The sequence below is a fragment of the Carica papaya genome, chromosome 1, assembly GCF_054855325.1.
Source record: "Carica papaya isolate Zhongbai chromosome 1, ASM5485532v1, whole genome shotgun sequence".
In the NCBI taxonomy this organism is placed as follows: domain Eukaryota; kingdom Viridiplantae; phylum Streptophyta; class Magnoliopsida; order Brassicales; family Caricaceae; genus Carica; species Carica papaya.
The window spans coordinates 20,379,681-20,392,948 of record NC_142309.1 but is presented as its reverse complement, the minus strand read 5'-3'; the positions used below and the strand labels follow the sequence as shown (position 1 = coordinate 20,392,948).

At 35.2% G+C, this 13,268-nt stretch overlaps 1 protein-coding gene across 2 annotated transcripts; it reads left to right on the top strand.

The window, feature by feature from the left end:
• Positions 1-5,432: 5,432 nt before the first annotated feature.
• Positions 5,433-12,790, top strand: ZCF125 (P-loop containing nucleoside triphosphate hydrolases superfamily protein). Of its 2 annotated transcripts, none has more exons than XM_022050707.2 (18): positions 5,433-5,680; positions 5,861-5,950; positions 6,521-6,639; positions 6,729-6,842; positions 6,927-7,008; positions 7,088-7,155; positions 7,241-7,318; positions 7,475-7,617; positions 7,695-7,797; positions 7,873-7,953; positions 8,125-8,193; positions 8,261-8,320; positions 8,431-8,583; positions 9,177-9,458; positions 9,946-10,029; positions 10,580-10,738; positions 10,832-11,098; positions 12,246-12,790. In XM_022050707.2, the coding sequence occupies exons 1-18, from the start codon at positions 5,533-5,535 to the stop codon at positions 12,645-12,647; spliced, it is 2,502 nt and encodes an 833-aa protein (XP_021906399.2). In that variant the 5' UTR covers positions 5,433-5,532; the 3' UTR covers positions 12,648-12,790. The 2 variants fall into 2 exon arrangements, with proteins under 2 accessions (XP_021906399.2, XP_021906393.2); XM_022050701.2 differs by having other exon boundaries at positions 5,434-5,680; positions 9,177-9,467.
• The last annotated feature ends 478 nt before the right edge of the window (positions 12,791-13,268 follow it).

Sequence of the window (13,268 nt, the reverse complement as noted above, 5' to 3'; positions counted from 1 at the left end):
ACAGGGTTTTCAGACAATTTTTGGATCAATTCGTCATTATGTTTATCGATGATATCCTATTTTATTCAAAGAGCAGAGATGAATACGCTCACCACCTAACTTAAGTTTTACAGGTTTTCAAGGAGAAGAAACAATATGCAAAATTAAGCAAATGTGGGTTTTGTTTCGAGTAGACTACCTTTCTAGGATACATCATATCAATGGATTAAGTATCAGTGAACCCAAAAAAAATTGAAGCAGTGATTGGATGAGAGAAATTGACTTTAGTTAAGGAGATTCATAAGTTTATGAGAATGGGCAAGTTATTACCGCATGTTTGTAGAAGAATTTTCCAGGCTAGCCGCTCATTTGACCCTGCTCACAAAGAAAAACGTTAATTTTAAATGAAACGTAGATTACAAAAGGAGCTTTATAGAACTAAAGAAGTGGTTAACTACTGCACCTGTGTTAGCTTTATCGAGTGGGACAGGTGGATATACAATGTACAATGATGCCTCCTACATATGGTTGGGTTGTGTTCTGATGCAGCATGACAAAGTCATAGCTTATGGATCCATGCAGTTGAAGAGTCATGAGAAAAATTATCCTACCCACGACTTGAAACTTATCGTCATTATCTACGCCTTGAAGACCTGGCGTCACTACTTGTATGGAGAGACTTCTGAGATTTTTACTGACTAGAAAAGCTTGAATCACATATTTACTCAGAATGATCCGAACATGCATCAAAGGCGTTGGATAAAGCTCCTCAAGAATTATGATTATAATATCTTGTATCACCCGGACAAGAACAATGTAGTAGCTGATGCGTTCAACAGAAAAAATACAGGTATGTTAGCTCATATAATGGTTTCTGAATGCAGAGTAATAAGAGCCGCACAATAGATACGACTTCAGGACTTAAAGAGAGTTGCATGCTTGATCCACCATAGTTGCTCTAAAAAAAGATACAAAACAGGGAGTACATCCAGAATTTTGGGTCTTTTGCCGATGGATTACTTAGGTTTCAAGACATGGTGTGTGCTCCAGATGAGAGTGAACTAAAAAGGGACATCATGACAGAGTCTCACAGCTCCAAATTCGCTGTACATCCCTGAAATACTAAAATGTATTAAAGTATGCGATCCAGATTTTGTTGGAGTGAGATGAAAAGAGAGGTAGCCGACTTTGTTTCTAAATGTCTAGTATGCTAACATGTTAAAGCAGAGTATCAACACCCAGACAGGTTACTTCAGTCATTACCGATTTCAGAGTAGAAATGGGAACATATTACAATGGATTTCGTAACAAGGTTGCCTAAGGCATACTCAGGATATGATGCCATTTGGGTAATTATCGACCGACTCACCAAGTCTTCTCATTTCTTAGCTATCAAGATGATTGATCCCTTTGACAAGCTAGTAAGAATATATATCCGAGAGATAGTGAGGTTACATGGAGTCTAATGTCAGTGGTATTCGACAGAGACTTCAGTTTTACTTCTCAATTTTAGTCTAATTTTCAGCAAGTCATGGGAACAAAAATGTCACTTAGTACCGCATTCCACCCTCAAACCGATGAACAATCAGAGAGGACAATTCGCACACTGAAGGATATGCTCCGAACTTGTGTTCTAGATTTCGGGGGCTATTAGGATGATCACCGATCTCTGATAGAGTTCGCCTATAATAACAACTACCAAACAAGTATCGGCATGGCTCCATACAAGGCATTGTATGACCACCTATGCAAATTGCCGATATGTTGGAAAGAGGTTGGTGATAGAAAATTATTCGGCCTAGATTTTGTGAATGAGACTACAACCAAGATAGTTAAGATCATAAAGAACATGCAGACAACTCAAATCATGCAGAAAAGTTATGCGGATTCTTGTAAGAGGGATTTGGAATTTGAAAAAGGTGATTGAGTGTTTCTTAAAGTCACTCATTTCAAAGGGATCAGTAGATTTGGCAAAAGAAGAAAATTAAATCCTCGATTCATCGGACCATTTGAAATGTTAGACCAGATTAGTATGACTGCCTACAGATTGACACTATCTCCAGAGTTATCTAGGGTTCATAATGTGTTCCACGTATCTATGCTTCAGACCCCTCACATATCCTATCTCATGAGCCCTTTTTACTAAAGGAGGATCTCTCATATGTGGAGGTACTGGTAGACACTGTTGATCAAAAGAGTACAGTGCTTCACAACCGAAAAATTTCATTCATCAAGGTTCTATGGCAGAACCATACGTAGGAAGAGGCCACTTAGGAACTGGAATCAAGCTTCAGAGCCCAGTACCCCCCCAGCTGTTCAACTGAGTGAGAGAGTGACCAATTTGAATGACCAAATTTTTTTAAGGGGGAGGGAGTTATAATATCCAGATCCAAAAAATGACCATAGATAAATTTTTTATTATTTAATTATTAATTTAAAATAAATAAATAATTTATTTTATTTTTATTTAAGTGAAATTTTGAGAAAAAATAAATTAAGGATCAGATTGAAAATAATTTTGGAAAAAAATAGTAAAAATTTAGGTTATGGAAGTGTTTTTAAAAGAAAAATTAGAAACAGGGATCAAACTATAAATAAAAAAAGTTCAGCCACGTAGGACTGCCCAATCAGCAGGCTCGACGAACTGGAGCACACTGCATGACAAAGCGTGCTGATGTTGCTGCGTACCCTGCGATCGGACGACTCAGGATCGATCCTGCGCGCGTGGATGACCTGGAACCATTTCCTCTTTAAGCGCGATTGAAAAGTCGAGATTAATCGCGATGAACGAGCTAGATTTGTTTCCTCCTTAGGCGCGATTGGAAAGATGAAATTGATCGCGATGGATGATTCAGATCAACACAGGATGGTTATAAATACTTCACATCATATGGGAACCTAAACCCTAGCCGCTAGTCCCCGCCGGAGAAGAAGAACCAGACGTTGGAGAAGGAGGCTGACTGCTAACTGTCGTCGCGCTGGAGCCACCCACGACCGTCAAAAGAGGTAAAAATTCCCTCATACCCACTCGGAATTCGATTTCGAGTACCCCTGTGGCCAAATTGGAGCAAGAGGAATTACAGATGAGCCGAAAATCGCAGGCAAAACCCAGTGGAGCCGCAACGGCTAAAACCCCAAAACTCTTCTGATGAGCTCCTTTTCGATTCTCGTTTTATGTAATTTTTCGATCATTGTGTTTAATCTTTTTTTATGTAGGGTAGCCGAAGAAAGAACCTCAGCCACGAATGAGGACTGGTGGAGCCGCCGACCCGGAAGTACCCTCGTTGATAGGTTCATTTTTTTTTGTAATTTCCCGGCCAACCGAGACCCCTAACATATTTTTCTGCAGGGATACATCCAAAACTAGTTAAAATCGGCCAAAACCGGCCAAAATCGACGAAGACAAGATGAACCACTGCCGTAGGCAGTGGAGTCGGCGCTAGAGCACGACGGTAGCACCGTGCCAGAACCTTAAAATTGATCAGAATGAGTTTTAGACACCAATTTTAGATTTTTAGAGTATTCTTATGTATGTGACGAGTGTTTTGAATTCTATAAGAAAAATTCAAGGAACTCGGTACTCGTTATGAGACATAATAGGCAATTCGACGTCTCAAAATACCGATTCTGGTAAAGATCCCTCACCTTACAGGACAGGGTATAGGGACGGTCGGTTAATTGTTAAAATTGGATATTGAATTCACGAGTAAGGGGAACACCCCTATGGACCCCCAAAAGTACCAGTAAGCAGATAAGAAATGAAAATTATTGTTTCTCGTTCTTTTATGTGTGAAAGGAAAAAGTGATATGGATATGGGTTTTCATAGGTTGTTTTTGAAAAACTTGTTACGGTAAGTACGGAATAAACAATTTTTTTTTATATTAAATGAATTTACTCAAATTAGGTGTTTAGTGAGTACTTTTATGATTTTTATCAATTTTCAATTTTATGTATCTGTTATTAGTGTGATATTTTTACTGGGATAGTGTAGCTCACTATTTCATTAACTATTTCAGATCAAGAGGACCAAGATTCAGATCCCGATCAGTAAGAGGGTTATAAATAGTTTACTATCCATACTTCTTTCAAGTACTAGTGAAAGTTGTTTTAAAATGTTTAGTTATTCGCTTTTCGTTTTATTTCTTTAATTTTCATTTGTATTTTAGAATAGACATTTTCATAGTTCTATTGAACATTCAAAATTATTGTGTAAGTAATGTAAATTTTAACTCTAATAATCGCTTCCGCATTAAATTTATAAGTTTATTTTTTTTTAAATTCTGAATTTTTACATAAAAAATTCATTAAAATAAAAAAAAGATAATTCTAATTTCACATTAAATTTTTTATATATTTATTTTATTATTTAAATTAAATATAAATTTAATAAATTTTTTAGTTTTATTACAACCATAGGCTTTCTCAATATTGTACTTTAGCTGGAACAAGTATTGTTAAAGTGATCAATCCGTCAACCAGTCAATCAGTCACGTTGTGGTAGGCTTTAAGTTGTTATTTTTTAAAAAAGAAAATTAAAATCTAAAAGAAAAAGAATTTTATGCTCTCATTTTCACATTCAATCACAACCACAAAGACACTGTGGGTCAAAACGACAACCAACATACTTTTTTTTTTTTAAAAAAAAAAAAAATTGTTTGCCTTAATAATTTTGGGTTTTCTTTTTTTTATCTTAATCTTTTCTCTTTCTTTTTTTGCCTTTGGATTCTTGTGGAAATTAAATCAAACATTCCCATGTCATATGACAACGATATACATATATACTTGATGAATTAATATTTTCAAAAACTAAAATTTTAAGCATATCATATTGATGCTTGCAACACAAATGTGTGTATCATTATATTTATTTGTGCAGCAACTAAATATAAATGGATGTTTTATATTATTTTTAAACTTAATTATGCTGTACTTTTTTCTACATATGATTTATTTTAAGCTAATAAGCTATTTTTATATAAATATGGAAAATAAATTTATATTATTTTTATATATGTACCAACCCACCAACAACCATATATATATATATATATATACACGTGTGTGTAGATTTGGGAGATACGGCCAGTTTTATCCAGGTGCGAGGAATAGATTAATAGAAGCAAATTTTGTGTTGTAAAAAGAAAGAAGAAAGAAAACTTAGCTTTTATTTTTAAATTTTTAGGAAGATGTAAAAGTATTATTAAAAAAATAAATTAATTGAAGTGCTCATAAATTGAACAGGATGATAATTATTATAATTTATAAAACCCCTAAAAGTTATATTTTTAAAATCCAAATAATAAAATAATGGTTTATAGTTACGGCCTGCTTATTCGGGCCTGTCTTAGCCCATTAGCTTCTATACCAAGAACGTAATAACGGTCCCTTACCAAGGGTATATTTGTAAACTCACGGCGTTCAAAACGGGAAAAGGTGCTCATGGCAGCCCGCTCTGCTTTCTCAAATCTTGATTCAAAAAAGTTCATCAACCCACTCATTCTAAAATCCATATCAGCCACAGACTGAAGAGAAGATCAGAGAGAAAGAGAGAGATGGAGAAGATATGTGTAGCAGTGAGAGTGAGGCCAGCGGTGACAGAAGAAGCGTCGGGTAATCGAACACACTGGAAGGTAGAAGATAATCGCATCTCTCTTCACAGGCTCCATGGAACTCCTATCTCCGGCGTTTCTTACGCATTTGGTATATAATTATCATCTCCATGGCCCTCATATTTGATTTTCTTCCGCTTCATCTTCCTATCTTCGTATTTTTTTGCTTCTGTTTCCTTCCCAAGTTCTTTTTGGAATTTGAGATTTGATTTGATTTGACTTGGTACTGTTTTGTAAAGAATTGAATAATTTCACTCGGTTCTTTTGGCAGATCACATTTTTGACGAGACTTGTACTAATTCCAGAGTTTATGATCTTCTTACCAAGGAAATTATTCATTCAGCCCTTGAGGGTTTCAATGGTAATAATATGCCTTTTTTCTTTTAATTTGTCCTGTTAACATAAAACTAAGCTGTGATTTGCTTTCATTTAAGATTTGTTTTTGGTTTTTTTCTCTCTTTTTAATGGAGAAATTGCTAAGTAGATGGAATGTTATACGTCATAGGCTTCTCCTTTTGCATATCAAATGCACTCTAGGGGCAGTGAGAGACTCGAGCATGATTTTAATCCATTATTTCTGCCACTTCCTAATATTTTCAGAGAAGTCAAAGATCATTTCTCATGTGCAGTTTAGCAACAATACTCTCTTTTTAATTAAAAGGAATAAACTGATAAAAAGTGATGGTAGGACAGTAGACTGAATTCAAGCAGATTTTTGAGGAACTTTGAGGACTGACATTAGCCAAGGATAGGAATTAACAAGTTGAATGTAACTACTTTACCATATAAAATTTCAGTATATTAGAGTATGAACATGTCTTCAGGATGTTCTTGGCATCCTTTTGATATTAGCGATCGGATAAACAGATAAAATGCTTGGTCTAAACGGCATGGCTAAGAAAATTTCTTTCTTCGGTTGAATCTATTGCAGGAACTGCATTTGCATACGGACAGACTAGCAGTGGAAAGACGTTCACCATGAATGGATCAGCCACTGATCCTGGAATTATTCATCAGGCTGTTAAAGATATATTTGACAGAATACAAATGGTAGGCACTGCTTTATGTACTGTCAAAATTGATGCACGCATGTCACAGATCAAAGTTTGATTTCCATTTTTCATATATGGTGTTCCCAGATATCTGACAGAGAGTTTCTCATTCGAGTTTCCTACATGGAAATTTACAATGAAGAAATTAACGATCTTCTCACTTTAGAGAACCAAAAACTGCAAATCCACGAGAGCTTGGAGGTTTGCTAACTATATGGACAGCTGAATCTGTCTTTGTATTCTGTTTATAATGATAAAATGTTATTGTTTTTTCTTGTCTTCCAGCGTGGAATATTTGTCGCAGGCCTCAGGGAGGAAATTGTGAATAGTGCTGAACAAGTGCTTAAACTCATTGAGTCGGGAGAAGGTCTGAAAGCAAACATAAAACAGTACTTATGTTCACCATCATATTTCTTTAAATTAATCCGACTAATATGCTTTTACAGTCAATAGGCATTTTGGTGAGACAAATATGAATGTTCGTAGTAGTAGATCGCACACAATATTTAGAATGGTATGTTCCAACTATAGTACTGGGAATTAAATTGTTTTGGATCCCAGCATCTCACTGCTTTTCTTTTAAATTTATCGAATGCTAGGTAATTGAGAGCAAGGGAAAGGAAACCAGCTCTTCAAATGATTTTTCAAGCACTGATGTTATCCGTGTCTCAGTGTTGGTTTGTATTCTTTTTAAATTGTTATTCAGAGTAATTCTGCCTGACAGTTATATATAATGTTGTTTTTCTTGTTACAAAAGGCATCCAGGTCCGCTCTTATTTGGCTTACTAATCTTTTTCTGCATTCCCTTTTATTTTTACTTAATTTGAAAGTAGAATTTGGTAGACTTAGCTGGATCTGAACGAATTGCTAAAACTGGAGCTGGAGGAGTACGCTTGAAGGAAGGGAAGTACATCAATAAGAGCTTAATGATACTTGGTAATGTGATTAACAAGCTAAGTGATGGTGCCAAGAACAGGTATTTTTTTTCCATTTGCACGAAGCATCTTGATACTTGAAAAAACTGTCCCCTAACGAAATAAATCACTCATACAGGGGTCATATTCCTTATCGTGATAGTAAGCTAACACGAATACTTCAACCAGCTCTCGGTGGTAATGCCAAAACTTCAATTATATGCACTATAGCTCCAGAAGAGGTAGCCTGTTACTTTTTTCTTTTTTCTCTCTATTTATTCTACATCTATTCCTTGACTTGATTGTGATACATTCAGGTTCACATTGAAGAAACAAAAGGAACACTTCAATTTGCTAGCAGAGCCAAGCGCATTACAAATTGTGCTCAAGTGAATGAGGTATGCCTGCAGAACCTAGCTTTTTGACACTCTTGACCATTTTAAAGACTAGCACCTAAAAGATATTTACATCATTTTCTTTTCTACATTGTTTTCTTTGAACTTTCAGTATTACTTCTTTTCTTCCTCTTTTGGTTATGTTTCAGCTCATTATGTTTAAATTTGTCATAGATTTTGTCAGATGGAGCCTTACTGAAGCGGCAAAAGTTAGAGATAGAAGAGCTCCGTAGGAAGCTTCAGGTGATGATCTTAGGATATCTGCTTCTTGAAGAGGCTTGAAATAAATTAACGTGATTAAAATTCTCAGGGATCCCGTGCTGAGGTGCTGGAGCAGGAGATTTTAAAATTGAGGAATGACATGCTCAAGGTTGTTTCTTCAATCGGTGTTCTTGTACATACTCTGATTACTGTTTTGAACTCCAATCTATTATTTTCATGTATGCTTATGTTTTTTTTCCTCTTCTTTGCCAAATACAGTATGAACTAGAGCATGAGAAGCTTGAAATGCAACTGGAAGAGGAAAGGAGGTCACAAAGAGAACGTGAACAGTGCATCAGAGAGCAACAAATGAAAATTGATAACCTCAGTAGTCTTGTTACCAACTCAGACTGCGACAGGAATTCTAGTGAGGTATAACTTATATGTAAAATCTTTGTTCGTTTGTGAATCAAGTTGTCTCCTGTTTTCCCTATTTTACCATTGCCAGCCTTCAATATTCCTGACACCATTATGGAATTGGCTAAGTTCATCTCAAAAAGTATGATTTTCACAAAGCTGCTTTATGTGTTTTAACATTTGTATCTCTCAGGTTGTATAAACTGTCAAAACTCTAATGCTAATCAACATTCAGTCCTTATATACCATGTACTGCCTTTGTATCTTGTGCACATATTAATTCTCTGTATTATAGTAGAGGCATTCTTTCTTATGCGATCCATAATGGATGGTATGATGGTACGTCACTGGGAAGGTTGCTAAATTCATTTCAAAAGAAACCTGTTTTTAGGGATTCACATCAAGTCTAACATTAATGACTCTTAGTGTAAAGCTAATCATAATCATCAATTCCAGTTAGCAAAAACAAAGATATATTTACTTTTTTAACTTTTTTTATTGTATTATAAATTTATTACCTGTTCTTTAATACTTTTTCCAAGTGTTAGGATATCTTTTCAATATTTCTCTTGATGTTGAGTTTCTAATGATTTAGCATTGTCTGATAGGAAAAAGATTCTGTCAGACAAAGATTTAAAGAGGAATGCCATGATAGCAACAGCATATGCCAACGAGATGTTTTTACAACTCCTTGCTTCAAGGCAGCTCCCAATGCTTTTGTTGTTAAAAGGTCAAATAATTCGAGGCTCTCAGATTATAGCCCCTTACTGGATTCATTTAGCTATGTGGCTGATGAAGATACATGGATGAAACTGAACAAGGGCCATGTAACTGACCTTGATTTACTTCTGATGACTCCTGCAAGAAAAGAACTCCTTCCATCAAATGATGTAAATCCTGTGAGTTGTTATGTCTTGAGTATTTCTAATTGCATTCAGCATGTAGTTGTTATTTTGTCTTCTTCCTCCCAATAAATGCTACTTTTAATTTTATAAGCTTGTGAAAACAGATAATTTTGGTCTACTGAGAAACTCTGTATGGTTTGCTTGTTTGTTTCTGGTGTTCCTTTCCCGCTTTTGAAAACACCAAATTGATTCAATTGAAGAAGATTACAGTGGAGGCTGGTTAATTTTATATTGTTTCACCTCTTGTACAATGATCTTGTAGTTCTCTCCAGGTTTTATCAAAATCGAAACTACAAAAGTAACTAAACAGTAGCTATATAAGATTAAACATTCTGAAACATGGCTATATAAGTATTTTGTAGTTAACAATATGATTGTACCATCATAATATCTTAGCAAATTCCTGTAATGGATAATTTTGGACAACTCCACCAGTTAACAAGATTATTTTGAATCAATAAAATTTTTCCAGGTTTGCTCACATGAGAACAACGAAGAGGTTGAAAATCTCAAGAGACAATTAGCAATCATCACCGAAGAGAAGAATGACCTTGAGGTTCGTATATAATTTTTTCACTTGTATTTCAGACTTCATAAAAATTGGTGAAAACACTAATTTTATTGAATACTTTTCTGGTGGAAAGTCAGAAAATTGATTAGTGCTTTCTTGCTAATATTAGATAGGCTCAACAGACATGAAGTCTCAGTTCTGAAATATATAGCCAAAGTAAATATCTGTTTATTGGTTTTGATGCTTATATAACCAACAGTGAGAATAGTAGATATCAGTTCCATAACCTCAGATAGTACCATATATGGCCGTCAATGAAAGTAAACTAGGAACCGTTTTCACATCACTAAATTTTCATGTATGGATTTTTCTTGTGGCAGCTTTGAATTTGCTCCTGTTAGCTTTCATTAAACTTTCCAGCAACTTGCAGCTGGTGCTTTTTTTCACCAAGACCTATTTCTAGTGATAGAACGTCTATCTTAACACTGAATGCTATTGTGTATTTGAGGATCTACCAATTGTTCTACTCCGTAATTTTCTTGTGCTTTATTCTTCTTTTTACCCTCATACACCGAATTGGCAAATACAAACACAGAGAAAACACAGTGAACAAGCACTTCTGAATGACCAATTAACGGGAGAGATTTCTGTTCTTAAACAAGAAGTGCTTCTGGTTCAAGAAATCCCCCGAAGGTTCTGTGAATCTGTGGCAAGTTGCAAAGATATTTATGAGGATATTTTGTCAATGACCCAGGTAAAATATTTCGATGACATCTACTCATGATTTCTACTTTCTCAACATTCAACGTGATATCTTTACTTTTCTTTCTTTTGTGACTTCTCATAGACTTTCAACTCCGAGGGGGAATTTTCGATCGCAAAACTGCTATCTGGTACATGTGAAATAGGAATGAATATTCTCTCAACTCTGGAAACCCATTTTACAATGGGAGTGGATGTACAGAAATCCTTCCCCCTGAACAAGTCTCTAATACAAGAACAACTTGAAGTGCTTCGTGGGCAGTTGAAAAATATAACTGACTCTTTTCTATCAGAAACAATATGCACGGAGAGCGAGCAAGTGAAGAATCCGACATATAGCTGCAACAATAAGGTAGCTGCCTGCTCATCACTATCAAGATATCATTCATTAATTATGATTTTTTCCTTTATCCTGATGTTTGGATGTTTTGTTTCCTATACTCAAACCTGAAATTTTAAACTAATTTTTGCTATATATGATTTTTTAATTGTCGATATTAGTATGCAGTGTGAGAGACTTTCTGAAAATTAAACAGAGAAAGCTTCTTCAAGTTCTTTTTTCCAGGAGAATCCATGTTTTAAACCCTGTGCTCCTTCAGTTTCGACTTTTTTTGTTTTCAAATATGCCATGACTTTTAGACTCAGTTTGCTTCTGATGGCACATGATAGGCAAGTACTCATTAGAGCGACAAATGAGAGAACCACTTATCCAGTTGATAGAATCGGCAGGTCACTTTTTTTCCCTTTTTTTGGGGTGAGGGGCGCTTCTTAGGGTATGTTTGAAGCAAATGAATTATTCATGTGAATATCAGTTAAAAATTATATTTAATTTAACTATTAAATTATGAAAACTAAATTAAAAAAAAATGAAAAATAAATTCCAAATAACTTCAAAAGAAATATTGGAAAATACATTTTAAATTTTGTTAATTTCAAATTTATTTAGAGTTAAACTTTTATCTTTTCGTACTTAAACTAAATATATTTTCAAATAAATTTTACAAAACTAATTTATTTGTTCCAACCATCCTTTAGAATTTCAAATACCTTACCATTCATAGAGTTGTCTTTCTGGTTTATACCAAGAATTTCACCTTCAACAGATATAACTTGACATTCTTGCTTACCTTACAAAGAGCAGAAAACATAAGATGATGACGTTACTGAGCTTTCATTTGACGGAACATATCCTTTGTCCTTCAACTAAGTTTAGCACTTCCCGCCTGGCTGCCTAGTGGGTGATGTACTTTTATTAGAGCCCTACCAATAATGGACAAGGTTGGCATGATAGTAGCACTTAGCTGAAAGGTTACGTTCGGTCACCTTCACAGAAGTTACCTTGGGTCCAAAAAAATAAAAAGTTAGGATTGGTTCCAGAATCTTTATGATGCTAGAACCTTTTCGTAAGAAGTTTTTAGTTGCCCAGAAGAAAATAGGAACTATCTTTTGATGTTCTGTTTTAAGATGTGGTTTCTGAATGTGAAACTGCTTGTTTGAAGGAGAAATTGAGTGATGAACTTGAGACAATTAAGGAAAAATACCATGAGTTGGAGAAAAATTTGGTTCTCAAAAGCCAGCTTCTGGAGGTTTCTGAAGAAAGATTTGAGAGCTTGGTGAAGGAATTTCAGGTGCTGAAACAAGAACGGGACTCTTTGCTTGAGAAAGTCGCCGTATCATCTCAAAAACTCGCAGAGGTTACACATCGGAAAGAAAATGTGTTGAAAGATTTGAACACTGAAGTGCAGGGCAGGAAAGATCTCGAGGATGAAATTAAAAAATTCAGTGTTGCTTTTGCCTCTAGGCAGCAATCGCTTGTGTCTTTCTGTAACGAATTTAAATCCAACATTGAGAAACTTAGAGCCCAAAATCCAGTTTTAGTGTCCAAATCTTTTAGGTACTGAAAACTTTGGTTGTTTCCACCAGCTGTTTAACGTTCAATTTCTGTCTTATTTTTGTTGTCTACATTGTCTTATTTACTGTATTGAATATGACCACTCCTGACGCTCTTGTTCTGGTTTTATTCAATTGGACTTATTTCTACCTAGTTGGACAGAGTTTTATTTGCAGTTATCATATCATCTGAAGCTATTATGTGATCAGATATTTGACGTAGTAAGTGTTTGTTTGCAAGTAATCAGATTAGACTTTTGAAGCTTATTTATTTGTTTGTAGTGAAGAATGTAATTTCTACCTGTGAGGAGAATAGTGCTTGCATATATCTATAGTTGTATTGGTTCAATCTGACCCTCCTAGTCTGAGGAGAGACCACGGACACCATTGACTGTCCGGGAACTGGCCTTGCTGAATAGCTTATCTCGAATTAGATTAAGCATTTGATTCCTTGATTCGAAACAATATTGGATTCATTCACAGTTTCTTCCACCCCCACATCCTTGATCAGTAATCTTAGAGAAAAATGTGGTCCAAAAACTGGAAAACCACTGTTAGCTGCAGCTGTTTAAGTACTAAGATTGAACTTGTGGTATGCTGTTACAACTTTCTCGATCTTGTTACCTATCATG